Source organism: Pholcus phalangioides, unplaced genomic scaffold, assembly GCF_987345545.1.
Source record: "Pholcus phalangioides strain wild (caught in Gottingen) unplaced genomic scaffold, Ppha-v1.0 ptg000007l_1, whole genome shotgun sequence".
Classification (NCBI taxonomy): Eukaryota; Metazoa; Arthropoda; class Arachnida; order Araneae; family Pholcidae; genus Pholcus; species Pholcus phalangioides.
In genome coordinates, this window is record NW_028301600.1 from 31,525,980 (window position 1) to 31,547,080 (window position 21,101).

The window sequence follows — 21,101 nt, forward strand, 5'->3', positions numbered from 1 at the left end:
TAGCAATAAACACCTCTATTAGCAGTGACGTGTTCATGACACCGGTGATCAAATTTTTGAAAATATCTGGAATTTCACGGATATCAGCAATGGTGATGGTGAGTCTTATCACAAGGTGCATTCTTAAGCCGGATCCGCCTCAGCAGAACTCTGTAGAATTCAGTGGCACAAAAACCGGTTTTGAGGTATGGTTACGCACAGCGCTGTTGATTTAAATGGTCGATTTTGCTTAGCCACACGTATAACTGGTTAATTCCAAGACGCGGAACCGCAAAGAAATGTTTGTAGTCTCCACCGGGAATGTGGATGTCAGGAACTGATGTGTTGGCTGAGGAAAAACATCTCTGAAGGTTACCCTACAGAAAGAAAGTCCCAATTATCGACCTGAAGTCCTGGCAAACATCTTCCATAACCTTTGTCAATCATGCTTTCCCATAGAAATGTGGTTCATTTTTATACCCAATATATCACCTCGAAGTTTTTACGAGAAACCACTCACCGTAAGACCTAAACATCTTTTTATATCTAAGTTATATTTATCACTATACGTCTATAGATATGGACATCCATTAACCCATCAACAAGTTTCTCTTAATGAACAAAAAACGATTAAAGTTGTCTTAGCAAAAGCCGGAACAATAACGCTTTCTCTTTACGTTGATACAAAATTAGTGTATTAGCATAGCCAATGAATTATGACCTCTAATGACCATCCGCGAGGTTATAAATTGAGAGAAACATCCTTATATGTACAACCAGAAAATTCATTTCCTAAGCGCATCCGCACACCGTTTATTTACTCGCCCATACATTTTCATGATTATATTCGGCATTTTGCTGCTCAATGAATTAATTGCTTACTAATGATTTTAAGTGAGTAACAAGGTTATACTGAATCAAAAACTATTATAAGAACACACGTGTAGTTTGTGTTATCGATCATCGAAACATTTGTACTCATATTTTAAAGCATAAAATATCAGAACGGAAGGTACAAATTTTGGATAACAAATGTTATTATACGAGACAATTTTCAGTTAATTAAATTTCGAACCTATTTTGGTCTAGATCAGGGGTGACCAACTTCTTTCTGTTCGCGAGCCAACATAATGGTCATCTATAGAATCGCGGGCCGCATCAGTGGTGTGCACTTCGGTGTATAAGCCGCTCCATTATTAATTGAATTAATTAGTTAATTATTAAATTAATTTCGTCACTAGAAATAAGAAGTTTGTAAGCAGTTTGTGTTAATCAAGAAATCTGCTGTTGGAACCCGATAGTTCAACTAATAATCACAAATTTAATTTTTTCACGGTACTTTTACCTTGTCGCGGGCCGCACAAAATCACTTCACGGGCCAGCTGTTGGCCACCCCTGGTCTAGATAAAGAAAATATCAACAAGAAAATGAATAATTTACATCAATACTTTACTGTATGCAGTGACTGTCCTTATTTCTTCCTATGACTGTGTATTGCATTCATGTTGCGAATCTCCAGTCGCATTCTTCATGTTACAGAAGAAACGCTCAAGCACTGGATTTCGTTTTTCCTCAGCTTATGATATTGTGAGGTATATCTGCTTTTTCTACCCATAGCTGTTGGCCATAGAGGCCTATATGCCTGCTTACAGATGTAGTGGTATACGTATGCGGCTGGCTCGGTCCACGAGAGTTTTCAATAATCTCTTTCGTCTAGAATGATGGTTGGAACCGATATATAATCATCGAGCTGTAGGAGTTGGTTTTTTGTCTACCCAGTGTCCAAGTCTTTTTGTTCTGTAGTTCTGTAAACCAAAACATTTCTTAAAGCTAGTTTGTCATCCTGCTCTTTCTCCTTAAGATGAAATGTACGTAGAAAACGTACAAAACGATTTACAAGGAGTGCATCGGGTCGGAAGTCAGTGAATTTACCTCTGAAGATTTCCGCCACAGCAACAATGAAAAAGTAGGAAATAACGAAAAAACTGCGGTCAAAAATCCGGTAAGATCTTGCTTTCCATTAGACACTGGCAGTAAAAGTTTACGCCAACGCAATCTTAGTAGATTTTGAAAGTTTTTGGGTGCTAGACGGATAGCAGCTGCGCTTTTCTTAACATTTATCCTGTTTTGTAATATTTTGTGGCTCAATGTCTTTTTATAGCACTAAATATATTTTGGACTTTAACTTCAGACATCAGTGTGTAATCTATCAACTATGAGCATGTAGAATCCATGAGCATGAAGACGTAACTAACTTATAAAGTGAACTAAAATTCCAAAGCCATCGTAAAAATTTCCAGAACAAAACTTTTAAATTAAATACACGAAAAGTTTTCTTTTTTAATTATAGTATTTCCAATAAAAATCACGAGACGCTGATTTTACTCATATCCCATTAGAGATATATGATGCTAAATAAACAAGATTTATAACTTATATCCATTATATATTCGTTACATTAATAATTTTTTTTTCTCTTTAATACTGTATATGTTAAAGATTTTCAAAGATCAAGCCTAAAGACTCGAGAGATCGTTTGGGTGAAGATTGATAATGTGGATCGTCAAGAAAACTTTTTTGTTGAGAATATGATGCTGTTGGAGAATTTCGCAAACATCTATCATATTGCGAACATCGATGAGTTCAAAGGATAAAAAAAGTCATTGCTGACTAAAACATCGTAAGGGGTTGGTTGACTGTCAGCTAACGAGGCAATCGTCTGCCCATTAAATAACCATTTTTGATGACACCGCTTTCCTCGGCAGATGGTTCGGCTTCTCTTCAGGAACTGAAAATAGCTTATTAGAAGACAACGGCACCTTCCGATATCACATGCACCTCACAGATCACCGACACTCACGCTACACATATATCTCTCCATCTAGATGTTTGCTCAAGAAATATTGGTCCAAAGATGAACATCACAAAAATATAGAACAAACGATACAGATATACATTTCTAAAAAAGAGATAATTTTTACAATTTTATACAACTTATTCCCAACAAAGGTATCCGAAAATTATACAGTTATTACATTATTAACACCACCTCCTAATTATTATTACAACTTGTGTGATGCGAAATGATGATGCGAGATGAAATGAAGCGCGCAAGTAAGCAAGATTGGTATAAATATGATGCGAGGTATATAAGCATTCTAAAAATGTATGAGTCACTACTGTCAAATTTTCATGAAGAGACTGATTGTAGAATTTTCATCCGAGCATCATAGAGTATATCTTGAACTAGGCAGTTGAAGAAATCTTGACAAAAACACGATCTGTAATTTGTGGGAATTAATATTTCATAAACATATTTCCCGCGAGACTGGTATATTTTTTATTATCAGTATATTTAAATTCAATTTCTGAACTAAGTATATACAGTCAACAACTTTATGAACCAACACGTTTTTACAAAATAGTTCTCTGATCCCAAACAATATGCCATTCTTTCAACATTTGCCCCACTTACAAACTTTAGATTTTAAGAACTGATTCTTCAAATTCGTTGAAAACGAGCGTCTACTGTCGTGCGTAACGTCTAAATTTCGTAAACGGAAAACACGTTCTCAAAGAAACGGCATATTAATAGGGAACCACAGAAAACTATTTCGTGAAAACGTGTTCGTTCATAAAATCGACTGTACATAAACAATATCTGAATTAGGAAAAATAGGAAACATCATATTTTCGATGCCAGATTAAAAATAGGGTTCATAACTATTTTTGAAAGTGTCACGTTTTATTATATTATATTTTTGACAAATGGTACCTATGAAGAATTAAAGTGGTGACATCGGTGAATTAAGTACCCTTGTAATGAAAGTCGTCTTTTAAGAGGCTTCATGTCCAACCACCGCATTATAGGTGAACAATTCACAGCCCAAACGAATAAAGAAGCCATCACAGACATGACTGAAATGTCAAAGCCACGTACCATTCTGATTGGCAAAAGATTGCATTCTCCGGAAAAAATCGCATTTCATATACTTCAAGAAATGGTTTTTGAAACTAATGTTGTGTTTGGTCACAAACCTCCGAGAACAAGACTTTGTAGTCATAGATCAAATAGCAAAAGTCAGTTACAATAATTATCTGTAAATTGTTATTGTAGCTAGGCTCGCTCACACCTGAGAAAAATTTCCAATCGATGTGGCTCTAATTCCTTCATTGCAGATCTTGTAGTTCCATAAATGTTGATTGTCTTTCTAGGTGTGTGTGTCATCTTTCAAACTATAATGCGACATATCACGTGGCCAGAAACATTTCACAATAGTTGGAAGAGCGTGATCAAAACATCCAAGTACTTGCCAAAATTATTTCCATTTAATTCCTCAGACTTGAACCAATCGTGCACATTCGGGACCTATTTCGGTCACTATTTTTTCTATATTATATGACTCGTTATATCAATTCTTTATATTTGAAGTTACCTTCAAACAACCCTCTACGAAACCTATCATGTTGAACCACAAAATTCTAGTGTTTTTCGAGCAAAAATAATTTCATCAATTCACAGTGAAAAATTGTTTATGATGGATGTTATAATGTATTTTTATATCACTTAAAAAAAATTTCATTATGTCTAGAAAACGTGTATACTCGCAGCTATTATCACCCACATTGAATCTTTTGCCATGAAACTGCCTTTAATTCAGTGTTTGATTCCAAAATTACTAAATACTTGCAATTCTTTCCCGCTGAAGCGAGAATGAGTATTAGGCAATAGAAGAATAATATTAAAATAGTAAATATACTGAAAACGTCTGGAGTACGTCTGAAAGAGGATATTGCGTGTCATCGCCACAGTTGGTTGTCTGGTCAGTTGTTGAGAATTGTTTTTAGAATTGTTATAAAATGTTTTCTGTAAATTCTACCCATTAGAAAACGTATGATTTCTGTCATGCTCACTATAATTATCACTTCGCTTGTTGGAATAATTATAAATAATAAATATGTAATTATATATATATAAAATACACTTATTTCTTTATTTGAGGCATTTCAAGACTTTTTATTCTACTAAGATTTTTTCCTTACTCGATAACAAACGAAATGGTCGACCAAATTTATTATTAAATAACTACTTTAAATATACTGAGGGATCATACAGGGTGTCTTGTAAGTCATAATTTAGCCTTTTATCTCATCAACCATTCGTCGTAGAGGAATTGTTCCAATTTAAAAACCACTCAAAATGTGTTCAAAGTCACCCTGTAGCAGTTTTGACAGTGAAAATACAGTACGTCACAGAATAAAAAACTTAAAATTTTGTATAACACCCTTTGCTAAAGAACCCAATTAGAAAGTTGTTGGCCTGTCTCTTCTAAGCTCAAAATGATTCAAGTTTCTAAGTACAATATTCGAAGAACTATTTGAATTCAAAAGTTGGAGAAAAGGTGATAATAAATAGCATAAACTCACCGACAACACTTGTTCCCTCGTTTATACTGTTCTTTCCTAACTTATCTCCAATTTTCAAATATGCTCAACTAATTCAAATATCTCAGCAAATATTGCACTTAGAAACGTGAATTTTTTTTCTTTGGCCTCGAAAGAGACAGGGATACAACTTTCCATTTGAGAGTTTGAGGACACGGGAACTGTATAAAAACTTAATTTTTTTTTATTTTGTGACACACTATTTTTACTCTCGAAACTGGTATAGGGTGATTTGTGAACACATTTTGAGCATATTTTAAATTAAAATGATTTCTCTACGACAAACGGCTGATGAGATAAAGGCTGAATTAGGACTTACAGGGCACCTTATATCATGGCCTCTAGGCTGGGACCTTTGGCGGGCCCCCCAGACCAGACTTTTCACGGGCCCTTTTAGTCAATTTATAGCGTGAAAAAACAAAGAATCATCAGATTCGTCCCGTGCACCCCCACCCTTGTGTGTGGGGGGGCCATGCTCTGTATACGCGCGCGATGTACCCGATAAAAATAAAATTATCCGCCGATGAATTCCCACGAATAGAATCAAAACTTATTTTAAGGGGTCTCATACCTTTTAAAATGGGAAAAAACTGTGCTCTAGTAGAAATATCATTAAAAATACTAGTTAACAATTGATTTATTTCAAATTTTTTACACACATTTTTGATTATATGTGCTATCCTACGTCAGCATAAAGTTTTACATATACCTGGTGCTTAATTTTTCACAAATTTTCAAATTAATGTATTAAAAATAGCTTGCACGCATGATAAAATAGCATGACATCAGTGTAATTGAATAAAAATTGATTCAAAATATATGAAGGACAAAAAAATCAAAAGTATACTAGAGATATATAAAAATTTATTCTGACATAAAATAGTATGTATATAATTAAAAATATACGTAAAAAATTTAAAATCAAATCAATGGTTGAGTAGTACTTTCAATGATATTTCTACTGGAGCATAATTTTTCACTATGTTAAAAGGTATGAGACCCCTTAAAACAATTTTTGGGCTTTGTACACGATCTATTATAGCATACCTGTTGAAATCGGTTCACATATTTCAGATATTTGGAAACTTTAAAATATTACAAGGAAGATCTGTTTAAAAATTATATAAATGAAACGAATTTTCTTTCGATTTTTTTTTCCCAACAGTTCAACAGGAAAATTGCTTTCCCACTTCAATAGAAATAGCGTTTTATCCGTAATTTGATTCGAGCAAAAAAATTATACGTAAAATCCATTTATACTTCACAAAAGATGAGATTAAAAAAAAAGGCTCTTTTGAATGCTCTTGAACTTGTATTAAAATAAGGAATAAACGTTCAAGAACATGGAAAAGACTCTCGTGAATGGGTTTCATGGCTTCGGTTGAATCCAACGTCATTCGTGTACTCGTAACGACTTTATGATTGTCAATAAAAGAAGGGTCCGATGGGTCGTATTTTTGCCTGGATATATATACAGAAATCTCCCATTAAACTAATTTCTTTCTTTTTCTTGTAAATAGTGAAAGGTTTTAATTTGGTTTTTCTTTTTTCCTTACCTCTTAATAGATACAAAGCACTTTTATGCAAAGTGACGCACGATTCAAAGTTTATGAAGGTTGATATTTTTACAATGTGAAACGCTTCGAGTAAATGGTATTTATCTCTCGAATTCTTAAATATCTATCTTTAGTTTTTAGTGCTTATGATTACTGTAATTCTTGTTCCCAGAACTATATATATTTAGCTATACAGGGTGCAAAGGTAACGGGGCGCATGCCATTTTACTGGCGAACCGTTGATCCTAGACGCATACTTCCAGTTAGAAAAAGTATCCAAATAACATGTAGTACTCAGATATGCCGTTCATGCTGCAAGTGGTTGTATAGTTATTGAAATGAAAAAAATTACTTTTTATAAGGTCACCCTGTGCTTCAAAACCCAATCAGAAAGTTGCTGCCCTCTGTTTCTCCAGATCCAGATACTAACAAAAAAACATTCTACGTTTCTAAGTGCAATATTCACTGAGGTATTTGGATTCACAAATTGGGGGGGGGGTGGGGTTATTGGGAAAAAAACAACTTAAGTGAGTGAAACTAGCATTGTCTGTTAGTTTTAGCTCTTCTCTCCCAATTTTTGAATTCATAAATCCCAATGAATATTGCTCTTGGAAATTTGGAATTTCTTTCGTTAGCCTTAAGACAGACAGGGCACCATTTTTCTAATTGGGTTTTTGAGGACAGAGAGTCCTTATAAAGAGTAAGTTTTTGTATTTTAGTAACTATACAACACCTGGCAACATGAATGACATACCTTAGTACTACACGTTATTTGGATACTTATTCTAATTGAAAGTATACCTTTCGAATCAACGGTTTACGGGTAAAATGCCACACGTCCTGTTACCTATGTACCCTGTATAATGCGTTTGTTATAGGTCCTTGTATTCATATAAATAAGGAGTGTGACATTTTATTGCTTGTTTTAATTAAAACTTTTTGTGGGTGTCGTTATTCGAGTGAAATGAAGCAGAAAGAATCCCAGGGCAAAAATAACTTACGGCCCTAATTGATATGCTTTTACCGGATTTTTAATTTATGGTAATTTCTCAAATACATTTCCGGAACCGTGTATTTTTTATAACGTATCTAATTTAGTAATTTAGGTAAATGTGAAGTATCGTATTCAATACCAGATTAAAAACGGGATTTTGAAAAATATCACGTTTCGGATACAATATGGATATCGTTATATATCTTATGTGATCGGAACATTTACGAAGAATGTACGTTCTAAACAAAAATATCAAAAAGTTTAATTTCCCCCTGTAAATCCCATAAAGTGTATTTGCTGTAATGTCAACTATACTGCAAAGAAGTTACACACAAGGAGAATTTTTGTTAATCACGATATGATAAGAAATGGGTGATTTTTTTTTTCTCGATCTAGATCAGCTTGGAAAACATCGAATTTCAACTGTACGACAAAATGGAAACTTCGTTTAAATTCACGAAAATTAGTCTACTACATACTCTTACAGAAGTACATACTGTATGAAGTGAACCGCGACTGTGAAACGCTATTATATTAGATTTCACTGCAATAATATTATTATTGCACAAAAGTTACACATAAGGTACTTCATGTTCGTTATGAAGTTTCTTAATTTTTGGCTAAAATTTAAATCCCAGAATACAGAAGGGCAGGAAAGCCCTATTTGAGTTAGGGTATGAAAATTTCTTAGAATCCGATCTGAATCATCTATAACTTGAAAGCCTTGAAAGGATCTCTCACGGATAGAATAACCACGATCGATGCCATGAAATAAAAATATATATATACGTAAAATTACCGTAAATTTCAAAAAAGTTTGTATGTTTAACGAGCTTTAAATGAAATCAAATCATTACTTCAAATTTGTAAAAAAAATTAGTTTCATTTGGTTTTTAATTTTATTTCATATTTAAAATTTAGCAAAATGAAGCTCAACTTGCAATATTAGTTGCGATATAAATTAATCATAAAATTGGAAATTATGTTTTTTATCATTTATAATTTTTTTAGTGTAAAAAATATTTAATTTATCATAAGGTAATAGAGAAAATACAGTAAATATCTCAGATACCTAAAAAATTGTATTAAAAAATTATTTTCATAATAATCAGCATAACTTTCGTGTATTTTCAATACTTCCCAATTTCGCAAAATTTTGCATACTTCCTTACGTGAACTTCTTCTTCCGCAATGCTTATAGCCTTTACATTTCGAAACCGAAACTACAAAAAATATTCAATTAAAATATTATATAATTTTATTTTATTTATAAAATGATAAACTTATGATAAATCTATTTCGTAATTTGATATTTAGTAACACTCACAATAAATATTTAAAGGTAAAATAAAATATTAAAACTATTATTCGATGTAATTTTTGAATCTTCATAATTCTGCGTGTGTCTTACCGAAAAATTACAATTTTAGAAAAACTATAAAATAATACACAGTACTAAAATACATGACACTGACGACTAACCTGGAAATGTGAAAATGATTGGCAACATAAGAATGGGCATGAAACGTATGCCGGCCGTTGTTGTCGTCGTCGACGGAAGATCAAGAGGCGGCATCGTCCCGTTTGCTGAATGAAGAAGCCCCCAACACCAACAAACACTAAACGCCGAGCCGAGCTTTTTGGATCGATGGAACTCTCTTTTCAGCAGGTGCAGGCACCGGCTGCGAATGGACAGTGACGCTCACACCTGCCCTCGAGCGCGGCGCGCTCACGATATGGAAATAAGACGCAAAAGGGTGGAAGACGAAAGCAATCCGAACAACCATCTCACTCTGTATGAGTGTGTGTGTGTGTGTGTGTGGTGGGAAAAATAGACGGTGGCGCACGTCAGTCACCCCAGCAACCGGTGCCCAACAAAGAACAAGAAGAAACAACCCAAAAAGCCTCCCACAAAACTTTTCTCCGCAAGAAAACTTTTTCCTCTCTCCATCCGAAGACGCTCTCTTTCTTACACACAAAAGACAATCCCGGAGTAACTAACTCCTTTTTTTCCTGTTTTTGTCCCGACTAAAAAAAAACTGAATCAAACGAGGAACTCGTGCATTCTTTATTAAGTCTCTAGCGACAAAGATAGACCATGGATAGAAATTCCTACGATTCGTCGGACCCAATTCTTAATAAATTACCCGATCTTAAAAAAGTGCAATATAACCGAGTCTCTCTATGATTACTATCTAAATTAAGAGTGTATCTAATTTCTAATATTACTGTATTCAAATAAATACAAATATAAAAATACAATGAAAATGTAAATACAGATAAAGAGGCCACAAGGGGCCCATGATGGACTGTGTGCTGTTAGATAAGCATGTGATCCGTGATGAGTCCTTGAGGTCTTCATCAAAGTTCATGGTAAGGTTAAACCTTCTGAAGAGTGCTGATCTATTTACTATATTTGAATACCAGTCGAATGGGTCCTGATTAGATATTATGATAACAAGACTTGCCTTGAACTGTACGAACCCTTCTTTTATGGGTACACGTAGAGGATATTGGTCTATCAGTCTCAAGAGTGAGTCGAAGATTAGCCATGAGTAGAAGTCGTTAATGATAACTACGTCATGTTCCATGTATCCGTCCCACGAGTCACTTCGCATCTTGTGGTGGGCATCAGGAAAATTGAGTGCTGCTTGTGCTGACTTGCCAGTACCAGGGGGTCACCAGAAAACTATACAGGCTGTTTGAAAGTCTCTGAGGGTTTCATATAGCATAGCATAGCTTTGAAAGAAAGTATGAAATCTAGCGCTTACGCTAAAGAATTTGTCATATATATCTTTGATGCTGTACCCTTCTTGGAATTTCTTGAATTTAGAGTATAGTGTTATACTTTTCAGGAACACCCAGTGTGTGTACTGGTGACACGCTAGTCTCTTGCTTTGAGCAATAAGAGACGTTGTCTTGCAACGTTCCACGCATCACTTCCCAGTGACACCCGGTATGCATAGTCTTTAGCTGTGTTAGTCTCTTTTCTATTGAAGATAGCGTATCCTTGATAATGAAAGGTACCGGACTCACCTTGCTCTACCTGGCACACGAAACTCTTGCAATCGTCCAGCTAGACTCCCGGGTGGTCGTGAGCGTAGAGGTTGTTCAGAGTGAAGCACCAACGCTTTTCTTGAGAGCCCATTTCCAGGCGTAGGCGAATTGCGAGGTGTAGTATTACCCTAGCAATGTTCTAGTAGTAGGTGCCGTAGGTCCCCAGGTGGTCCTAGAGTTTAGCTGAGGAGTGTATTTGATAACTTATATATATTGCCGGAAAGCCAACTTTTAGGATCGAAGCTCCACACTTGAGTCAACTTTAAGGAGCACACCCCAGTAATGCAGTGAAGCCTCTACAACTCACCCGCAAAGTGGGTAATTGAGAAATCACCCATACAAAATATCTGGGCTTGTCAATGCTAAAATAAGAGGCTTTAAGAAGGCGAGATATATCTCGTCAGTGCCACTGAGAGGGTTAAAATTGTATGTATTTATACTGTATAGTGTATAGGATTTCATATTTCCTACAATTAAGTCAGCCATTATAAAATTTACCTCAAAATGCATACAATAAATTTATTCTTAGACTTCTTTTTCCTGTAATAGATTTTTCTAGCCTATCCGGCTTCTTGTTATCCAGCCTGCCCTTCCGCCACATTAGGAAGGATACTTGAAAGTCTTCTGTATTGGTACCTATATTCTGTCATTACTTTGGTATCCAAAGTTTCCACTTTTCAAGCTGTTTTTCTAATGGTACGACGAAAACTTTTCATCGAATGTTATTTCTTTCCTACCCTGATCCCCCCACAAAATTTCTCTCAACTTATTCAGGCTAAGTTGAGAAAATTTTTGTGGGTGATCATTTACAGAACTTTAGCCTTGCTTTCAATTCTATATGGGCCATCTATCTTTCTTTTTTTTTAAGGGTTTTTGGGGCTACTCTTCTTCAGAATAGGCTTTTGGGCTCAGGAAAATACATGATTACATACTCACGAAACCACTGGATACCCCATCTTCTAAGAAGTGGATGATCTCTACGACCGGACCACCACACCCGAAAGTTTTATGAGCTGCTGTTTATCATAAATTAGTGGGAATAATGGAAAAAAAACGAGATAGAAGAAAAAAAATTGAAAAGCCATCACAGAGGGATAATTTGTTGTGGATATTGGTTGCAAAATGCGTTAACGCTGTCATTGAAGTGCATATAATCGAGTGCATTCTTGTTTAATTGAAAAGAAACAGCTTTGCTTCTGCATCTTGGTAGTCACGGAAGATTCTCAACTAACTAGTACTTTTTGGACCCCCATGTATACTTCTTTTAATTCTCTATTGCCCCGTATATATTTGAATATACATGGTAAAAAAACCCTTACATCAATTTCCTTTCTCAATTCTTTTTTAGTATTTCAGAAAGTACATATGTTAGTGCCTTTTTAATGCAAAATACGTCTGAATAAGAGTATTAATTATATTTAAATAAATAAATAAATAAATATTTTTTTAACTAGAAAGAGTTGGTTTCTTGTCGGTGTCATTTTTTGAGAGCTGCTGAAATTACACGTGTTCAGACATTTACAAAATTGATTGAGGGGATTAGAAATAAAATTCAATCATTGAATAAAACTATTCAACTTTGCGAGCTGATCTTTTTATAAATAGCGTTAAAATCAAAAAGGCAAATTGTATATTTTTCCCCTATTCACCATTTCAGCTAACTAAAAAAATCCACTCTAACTAATTAAATTGCTGTATTGTGGCACTGTTTCAATTCAAAATATGCTACCTTTTTTGTAAAAAAAAATTCAATACTGTTTTTTATGGGGTGAACCATAAAGGTTAAATTATCTGACAATACTGGATGCATCACGAAGAAGTTGAGTAACGAGATGCTTTGAATGTTCATATAGCAGGAAGTATTCAGAATACAGTATATCCAAGTTTTTTATGTGTCTGTGGGTAGATCTCGTTATAAGACAAATCCAATGATATAACACTAGTGTTAGTACTTCTTCCGGTCTGCGAACTAGGCCTGTTTCCCGCATTGATAACGAAATTGTTTTACGCTATATCTCAGAATGTTCACAAATCACAATGCAAGTAAATGCCAATGATATCATCTGATAGTTATAGCAGAGACAATTCCAACGATACCCTACGGATTTTAATACCTCTTCTGGTCTGGGCATCAGGTCCCCGGCCAACGTTTGTAACGAAATTGTTTTACGCTATGTTCCGGGAAGTTTGTGACTCAAATGAAAGCCAATCGTATTGGTATATTCCATATACAAATACGATGATGTACCAATTTCATCAAGTCAGTACCTACCACGCGATCCAAGGCGCAAAAAAACGCATTCAGGTCAAAAAGAACCAATTTGTTTTAATTAAAAGGAATACAAACATCACATCCTCAAATTTAGTTACAGATCTAACGAAAATTCCGATCACAGCGTCTGATTGTACAGACATATTTTTTCGTTCGGCAACCGGGAGTTAAGATATAGTAACAAGAATCCACTTGGGATCCAGGGCTATATAGTAAGGGTAAGGGGTGTTTTATCTCTTTGATGTTTCGCTTGCCACTTTGGCTCAGTGTGCGGGGTTTTGGGGTGGTGTGTGACGTCACGGCCCTGCACTTTTTTTATAGCAGTCGACATCAGCATACGATTGAGAGAGAGATTTCTCGTTTATGCTGTTGCTTTAGTGTCCCAGGTATGCGCATGTAGTATTTTTATAATCTGTAAGCTAAGAAAGAGATCAAATCCAAACAATAGTCGATGAGTTATAATGTCTTTTGATATTAGCCATTCAAAATAATAATAACTTCAAACATTTTATATTAGGAATTTTTTTTATATTTGCTTCCCACATGGTGTCGGAGGTGTTTAGAATTTGTGGGTGCTCATGTTGATCTTTACATAGGAAATTTAGATTTCTGAATCAATTCAGTGGGTGCTCAGACCCGTACTATAAATTACCGTGAGGTGCTCAAGCACGCCCGGATCCGACGACACTGGCTTTCCACGTTTTTATCTTACAGTTGTATTGGTAATAACGAAGTTAGTAGTTCTTAAAGCTACACCTAATTGAAGTGGAAACAAAAAGATAATTAAAATTCTAGAAAGTTTAAAAGGTAATTTTTTGAAATTATATCTGTCTCCAGTTGGCTTTCAATTAACCTAATAAAAGGTGACCGTCTAGCGTACGTGATTCAACTGAAATAGATCCGAGGAAAATATTTGTATAATGGAAGTTATATCAAAAGAAAATGCAAAATTTCTTATTTCAAATGTTCAAATGGTTTAACAAAGCAAATCAATAAATACACAGATACTAATGGCAATAATCGAAAAGATAATTTTGGAAATAATTCACTAAAATGGGCAGTACACAACGATTGTGCAAACTACCGTAATTAACAAAGTAGCAAAGCGAGAGTACTCGGTTCTGCGGGGGAATGACGTCAAGCGCGACGTCAGCTGATACCGACTCAGTGCAGCACCTCCTAGAGATAGAAGGCCTCCGCAGTCTGCTTGTGACGTCAGTAAGTAGTCCATTTTCCCTCAAAATATTAAGGGCAAAAAATTCCCTACCCTTGCCAGTATCATCGTTGTAAAGGAAAGAAATGATCGGGCTCAGAATTGGCGATTTCTATGCTGCACATCCAATCACTATGCGGTATTTGTGAACCAATCAGGAAGATTCTACGCCAAAATAAGAAGAAACGTAATAGGATGCTGTGTTTCAAAATGTGGCAAACTTGCTAGGTAGTCTGAATGACGCTTATGACAAACAGTGCAGAGGCCTTCTATTTCTAGGCGCTGCTCAGTGCCTCATGAAACAGCCCTTGTCATATGGCCCTGCATGGGATCCCCGGTCAACGCGATAGTGTGGTTATAAACCTCGTTAGCGGTCCAACCGGATAGCACGTCATTCCGTGTCAATTTTTTAAAATGCGATTGCCCTCTATGTTGCTCTAATATTATTTAACTCCTGATAATGCGTCTTTAAACTCCGCTGAATAGGGTTACTTTTGTAAATGCTTTAATTTTGTTTCTGGTCTCAAAAAAAACCTGAACCATTATACACGACTACGATAACTTTGCTAACAGAAAACGTATGAAAATTTTTTTTCTGAAGAGGTGATATTGTTGTGGTATTGAAATACGTATTGCACAACAATGTTTTTTAACAGAAAGATTTCTAAGACATTTCTGAAAGGTCGAGAAGCCTAATATAGGGTCAATTTTACCTATTACAACGAATTTTTAAAAAATTCTCGCACTTTCTTCATGTTTTGAAAATCCCACTTTAAATTCCCGAAAATGGCCAATATGCATTCACGCGAGAACGCTTGTGGTACGCTTTTATCATTTCATTTATTTATTTATTTATTCAATACTGCTTGGCCGAGGCGTATACAAGAGGATGCGGAAGTTATGTATGTCGAAAATGACGATTGATGATATACAGGAAAATTCGGAAATCATAGTACAATATTTGGTGGTAGGTTGTTCCTGTCGATAATAGTTCTTGGGAAGAAGATAAATTTGTGTGACAATCTGAAGAAGCAAAGATGAGCTGAATTTTTAAAATTGAATGAAAAAGCTTTATTGGTCTAAACTCAGGAAAATAGGTGCAAATAACTTTCACAAGCTTTCTTTTTTAGTTTTAATAGTTTCGATCACTAAATAATGTTGTTGTTTTTTTTGAATAAATGTAAATGGTTTATTATTTTACCTTTTTTGGATTTTTTTTCTAATTTTTTAGCCCGAAAACTGAAAAAATATTTTAGTTCAGATAACCCGATAACCCCATCTTTAAACTTTATATTTCACGATTTTGGAAGGCAGAGTTAATTGGTATGAATAATATAAAATAACTTAAATTGATTAATTATCGTGTGAATCACGAAAGGTGATTTTCTGTGCATGAATGCATCAATGGGGAAAATGCAGCAGTAGGGGAGTTGTAAGGTCATGATTTACTCCGTTTAGTGGGTCACTCCACTTACGGAGTCATATTTTTGCTTTCCCTAGAGTGAAACCCTTAATTAGGTTTATACCCTCTGAAGACGTTACCCAAATAAAGTGTTAAATTACTTAAAAGTAATCAATGGATTTCCTTGTTATTTGCCTTTGTCTTTGGTTACTTTTTGTTGGTTGTTTCTGCAATAGTAATTATCAATCTGTCATTGTGGAACGGGACTACATAAAATAGTGGAAATTCACGCTCGCCTTTTCTGAAAAACGATGATAATGAAAGTATGATATTCTCTATTAACAGGACGGATAGATTAGCTAATGTTTTCTAAAAGGTGGTTAAAGTATGGTATGGTTCGCTTATTTTTCAAGCCCCACTGGAATATTGTCGATGAACGAAAATGATTGAAAAAATCATCCCCATGAAATCTGCAGACCAGCCTTACAGAAGGACATTTCTTCTCAAAAGTCTTAAAGAAACCATGAAAAATAAATGCATTGTGTCGTGTGTTGAAGATCCAGATCGTGTTACCATCGTACTTGATCCGTCGATCAACTTGAGAAAAGATAATTTCTGTAACTATTTCGCCGTCTCTTGTTTGAAGCGCGTTTATTATTCCTGCTGTCGCATTCTGTTCCAGATGTAGGGATTTGCGCCACTTCATTTAAATAAAGAGAATATGGTATCTCTATCTTATACTGATCTGAAAGGAGATCCAATGTAAGTTCAGATAAAAATGTGTCTGATCATCAGTAATTTCCAACTGTACACAAATCGACTGTAATTTGTATTAAAACGAATAGAAAATGCCTATAAAACCTTACTTTGTGGGTATGAGAGAAAAGTTTCTCATTCTACTGCGTTTCACTCGCTCGGGACTCACGATTTTGACTTATAAAAATCCAACTATCAATCATGATGTGATGGAATTTGCTACGGACATACCTTGGGTATGAAGAGCTTTGTGATATTGCAGCAATTGTTAAAAGCTGCATGCCTGCAGACGCCTCTTCATGTTACGGAAGATAGACACCGGTACATCAGAAGTCACAGCAACAATTTTCCGCCGAACGGTGTCTTGCAGTTTTGCGATAGTTAGTGGGCTATTGTGATAGACCAACGTTTCCCAAAGCGGACAATGAGGTCTTCTGGGGAGAGAATGATGGAATGGTTCAGGAAGGAGTGGGGGGGGGGTAGAAGATATGGGGTAATTTTCAATCATACACATCACTCACTTCACTTGTGAAATATAGATGGCAGCACTGAAAAATCAAGCACAACACTACATATGCACTCGGACTGTTAGGTACACACACGGTTACACTTTCGGCACAACTTACTAGGTAGTAAATCGCCCATAGATGGTGATAGACCTGAGTTGTGCTCGGTTTGAAAGAAAGAAGCTATGGGAATAACATAAGATCCTGTGGGTTGGCTAAACTTGGGGAGAGGGTGATGATTAAAAAAATTCTGAAGATGAAGGTGATAGAGAGAACAAAAAGGTTGGGAAACTCTGCCAAAGACTTTCCGTACTGTTATCCTTGCTTAGATGTAAGTCCTTAACGAAGCATGGTTACATCCAAGTGGGATCGGAAATTCCCAGTATACCAAGATTGGTGCTAGCGAGAATCCTCACTCTGTGCATGCAACAGCACTTCCTGAAGAAGTGGCCGTGATATCGGTTCCATTTTATCTGTTGCATTGATAGACACCGAAGTTTACGTGGGAATCAGCTAGGATCTCGTAAAGTATTTGGATAATGAAGCATAATAGCACCATTTACCCCATACAAACTCCAACATGAAAAAAAATGGGTTCTTCTAATATTCTGTCATTTTCAAACGACGTTGATCATCCGTAATCGGACCTTACTCTACTGAATTTTCTTTCAGACTTACCGAAAGGCAAACTCTATCGCACCAAAACAACTCATGGAATATCATGAAACAGTAAGAGAGTATTCGGCAGGAATTTATGTGTGTTGGGAGATTTGGTGTGTGATTTGTTGTGTGAGAAGCCGGTTATATAGGCTAAAATGAGATTTGATCCCGGAATCCGGCATTTAATATACAAACTGATTTGACAGCTGCTACTTTCCGTAACATAGAGAGGCGAGCATTGATGCGAGCAGCATATGTTTGCCGTACCGTCATAATGCTTTTCGAACGCTAAGGTATGTTTGAAATAAATGTCATCACGTTTGATTTTTATAAGCAAAAAGTAAGGTCATAGAGTGAGTGGAAAACCCCGTATAAGAGGATTCAAGAAGGAAAAAATCCCATGATTAACGCTATCGAACACTTTTGTAATGATGAAGAAAAACCTAATCTCTTCATTTCGTCAAATGTCTCATCGTCTTAGACTGCAAAAAATAAAGGAATTATATTTTTCAATTTCTCAAATTTTACAAAATCGCAGTAACTGGTGCCATCAATCTATCATCATCGCAATGCATCGGAAAAAATGTACAAGATTATACAGGGTGAATGGGGCAATTCCTTCATCATGAAATAACTCGCAAACCATTGATCCTAAAAGCACACTTCGAATCGCAAAAACTAGCCAAATAACATGTAGACCTTAAGATATGTCATTCATATTGCAAAAAATTGTATGGTTATTAAAATAAAATAACTTTTTATATGGTCACTCTGTCCTAAAAAGCTCAATTACAAATTGTTTGTAAATTTACAAATTCTTTAAATCGTAAACTAAAGGTGCTTAAATGTACTCCTGAGCCTAAAAAAAAATTCCATGTTTTTATTTGCAATAATCGCTTGTATATTTTTATTCAAAAATTGTTAAAAAAAATGAAAGGAGGAACCTCTTAAACTGACGGACAAGCTCGTTCTTCGCCTCTATACTGTTCTTTTCGCCATTTTCAGCAATTTTCGAATTCGAGAATATCTCAGAGAATATTGCACTTAAAAACATGGAATTTTTTTGTTGGGCTCAGGAGAGACCGGGTAACAACTTTCTCTAATTATGTTTTTTAGGACTGAGTGACCAAATAGAAATTTAATTTTTTTTTAGTTTAATAACTATACAACCCTTTGCAATATGAATGACGTATCTGAGGTCTACAAATTTTTTGGATACTTTCCAATGTATCGAATAGTATGCTTCAAGGATAAACGGTTCGCGAGTTATTACAGGATAAAGGGGCTTTCCTATTCACCCTGCATAAGACTGATTAATACCTTAGATATATACCTTAAGATATATGGGTGCTCTATATAATCTCCTTGTTTAATTATTCTTTAAATCGTAAACTAAAGGTGCTTAAATGTACTCTTATAGGGGGTGGTTAAAATGTCCACGTAAAAACCAAGACACAATTTTACGCAGAAGTATAATAGTTCTAGATGATTTATCAAGGAAAATTTCTAATTTGAAGTCGAAACCTCTGTGAAATCTCTTTGAAAAATTGAAAAATTTTTGAGTTTGATAAGAATTGGCTTTGAACTGACTTTAAAATTATGTTCGTTAATTAAAGGTTATGTTAAGAATTTAAAATGATGTTCATGAATTTCTTACTCTAATAATTTATATCGGCAGTATCGATGAAAAAATTTGTTTTGGTGTCGAAACACCGAATCGATCGCAACCTGTGCAGCAAGTGGAAAACTATTTTCAACGTATGGCATCTTTATGAATGCTGTTTCTTGTTTTCGTGCTTGATATTTTGTGGGGGGGGGGGGGGGGGCTGAAATAGAGTGTTTTGAAAATGTGTTTGGAATTGTGCCTGATAGGTGTTCAGTGAGTGCTGCCATCTTTCTTCCACACAGACAGTGAGTTAATACAAAAAAATGAATGTTGAACTAATTCCTCCTTTTTTTAAAGGGGAGCCGACTCGCATGCAATTTATTTGAATATGATAACATCAAATCTTATATTCAATATAACATTCTTATGGGCAGATTTCTCGTTTTAGTTGCATGCAATCTATTATTTCGTAGTTTCACAAGTGTTTCTATTAAATTTATTGTGCTGTCTTTTGAATTTGAATTTTAATAAACATCAATTTCAAGAAAATTAAGATCAAATTTCATTTACATACATAAAACCAAAACGGAAAGAAAAACCAATTTTAATAAAAATTAAACACTTTTCTTAAATGGACATGAAGTATAAAGAGGACATAATTCTTTACTTCAATTTCTCCAGACTTGGAATGTCTTTGGAGAAGATAATCAACGGAATGTTTCACAGGAATTCTTCACGGCAGTTATGTCAATATGATCTAGACATGAGTGTAATACATTAGTTGATGTCTGGAGAACATGCCAATCATATTTCAGAAATTGTATACAGGATGATTACTTAATTTCCCTTGCCGCATTTTACTGACGAACCTTTGATCGTAGCGGAGAATACTTCCAATTAGAAAAAGTATCTAAATAACGTGTAAAAGTCAGATACGTTATATTCATGTTGTATAGTTCTATTAAAATACAAAAACTTACATTTTATATGGACAACTTGTCTTCAAAAACTCATTCGTAAGTTTTCGCCCTATCTCTTGTGAGGCCAATATTTGAATTCAAAAATGGGAGAAAAGTTAAGAAGGAACAGCATAAAAAGTAATGGAAAACGCTTTTTTCCCCCCATTTATGTGCAGATCTCACTTTTTGACTTTCCTGGTGCTTTTGCTAACTCTAATTAGATTCATTTATTCGGATTCTGAGGAATCTGATAGCCTGCTTTGGGACAAATCTGGATAAATCAAGTTGTTACCCCTCTAGGGTTTAGCCCTATAAAAAAGTGTTACATTTTTTTTTTCTTTACGAATACGAATGCACATTGGTGCCGTTGGCATATTTTTAATTTAATCAACACAGTCATTTAATTAATTGGAATGAACTTTTCAATAATATAAAATGACCAACTGAGAGTAAAATATACAGTTTGCCGTGATTTTCATGTTACCTATAAATGAATAAGATCTTGCTCAGCAAAGATAAAACCTTCCTTAGTAAAGTTGAATAGTTGTTTCCTTCAATTTTGTGCGATTTTATAAATCTCTGAATACGTAAAATTTCAGCATCTTTCAAAAGATAACCGCAAGGAATCAACTCTTTCCAGGTAAAAAAGTATTGTACTTATCTAGCCGTATTTTTTGCTGAAATGACATTAGAAGG

The 21,101-nt window shown here is 35.0% G+C and overlaps 1 protein-coding gene across 1 annotated transcript in view; it reads right to left on the bottom strand.

Annotated features, from left to right (window-relative positions):
* LOC149085177 (uncharacterized) overlaps nt 1-9,760 on the bottom strand; it is a 79,309-nt gene extending 69,549 nt beyond the window's left edge. Inside the window, exon 1 of the mRNA XM_089233038.1 lies at nt 9,457-9,760. Within this exon, the coding sequence (XP_089089164.1) occupies nt 9,457-9,550 (94 nt within the window). The 5' untranslated portion in view covers nt 9,551-9,760. The remainder of the gene's footprint in view (nt 1-9,456) is intronic.
* Nucleotides 9,761-21,101: the final 11,341 nt, after the last annotated feature.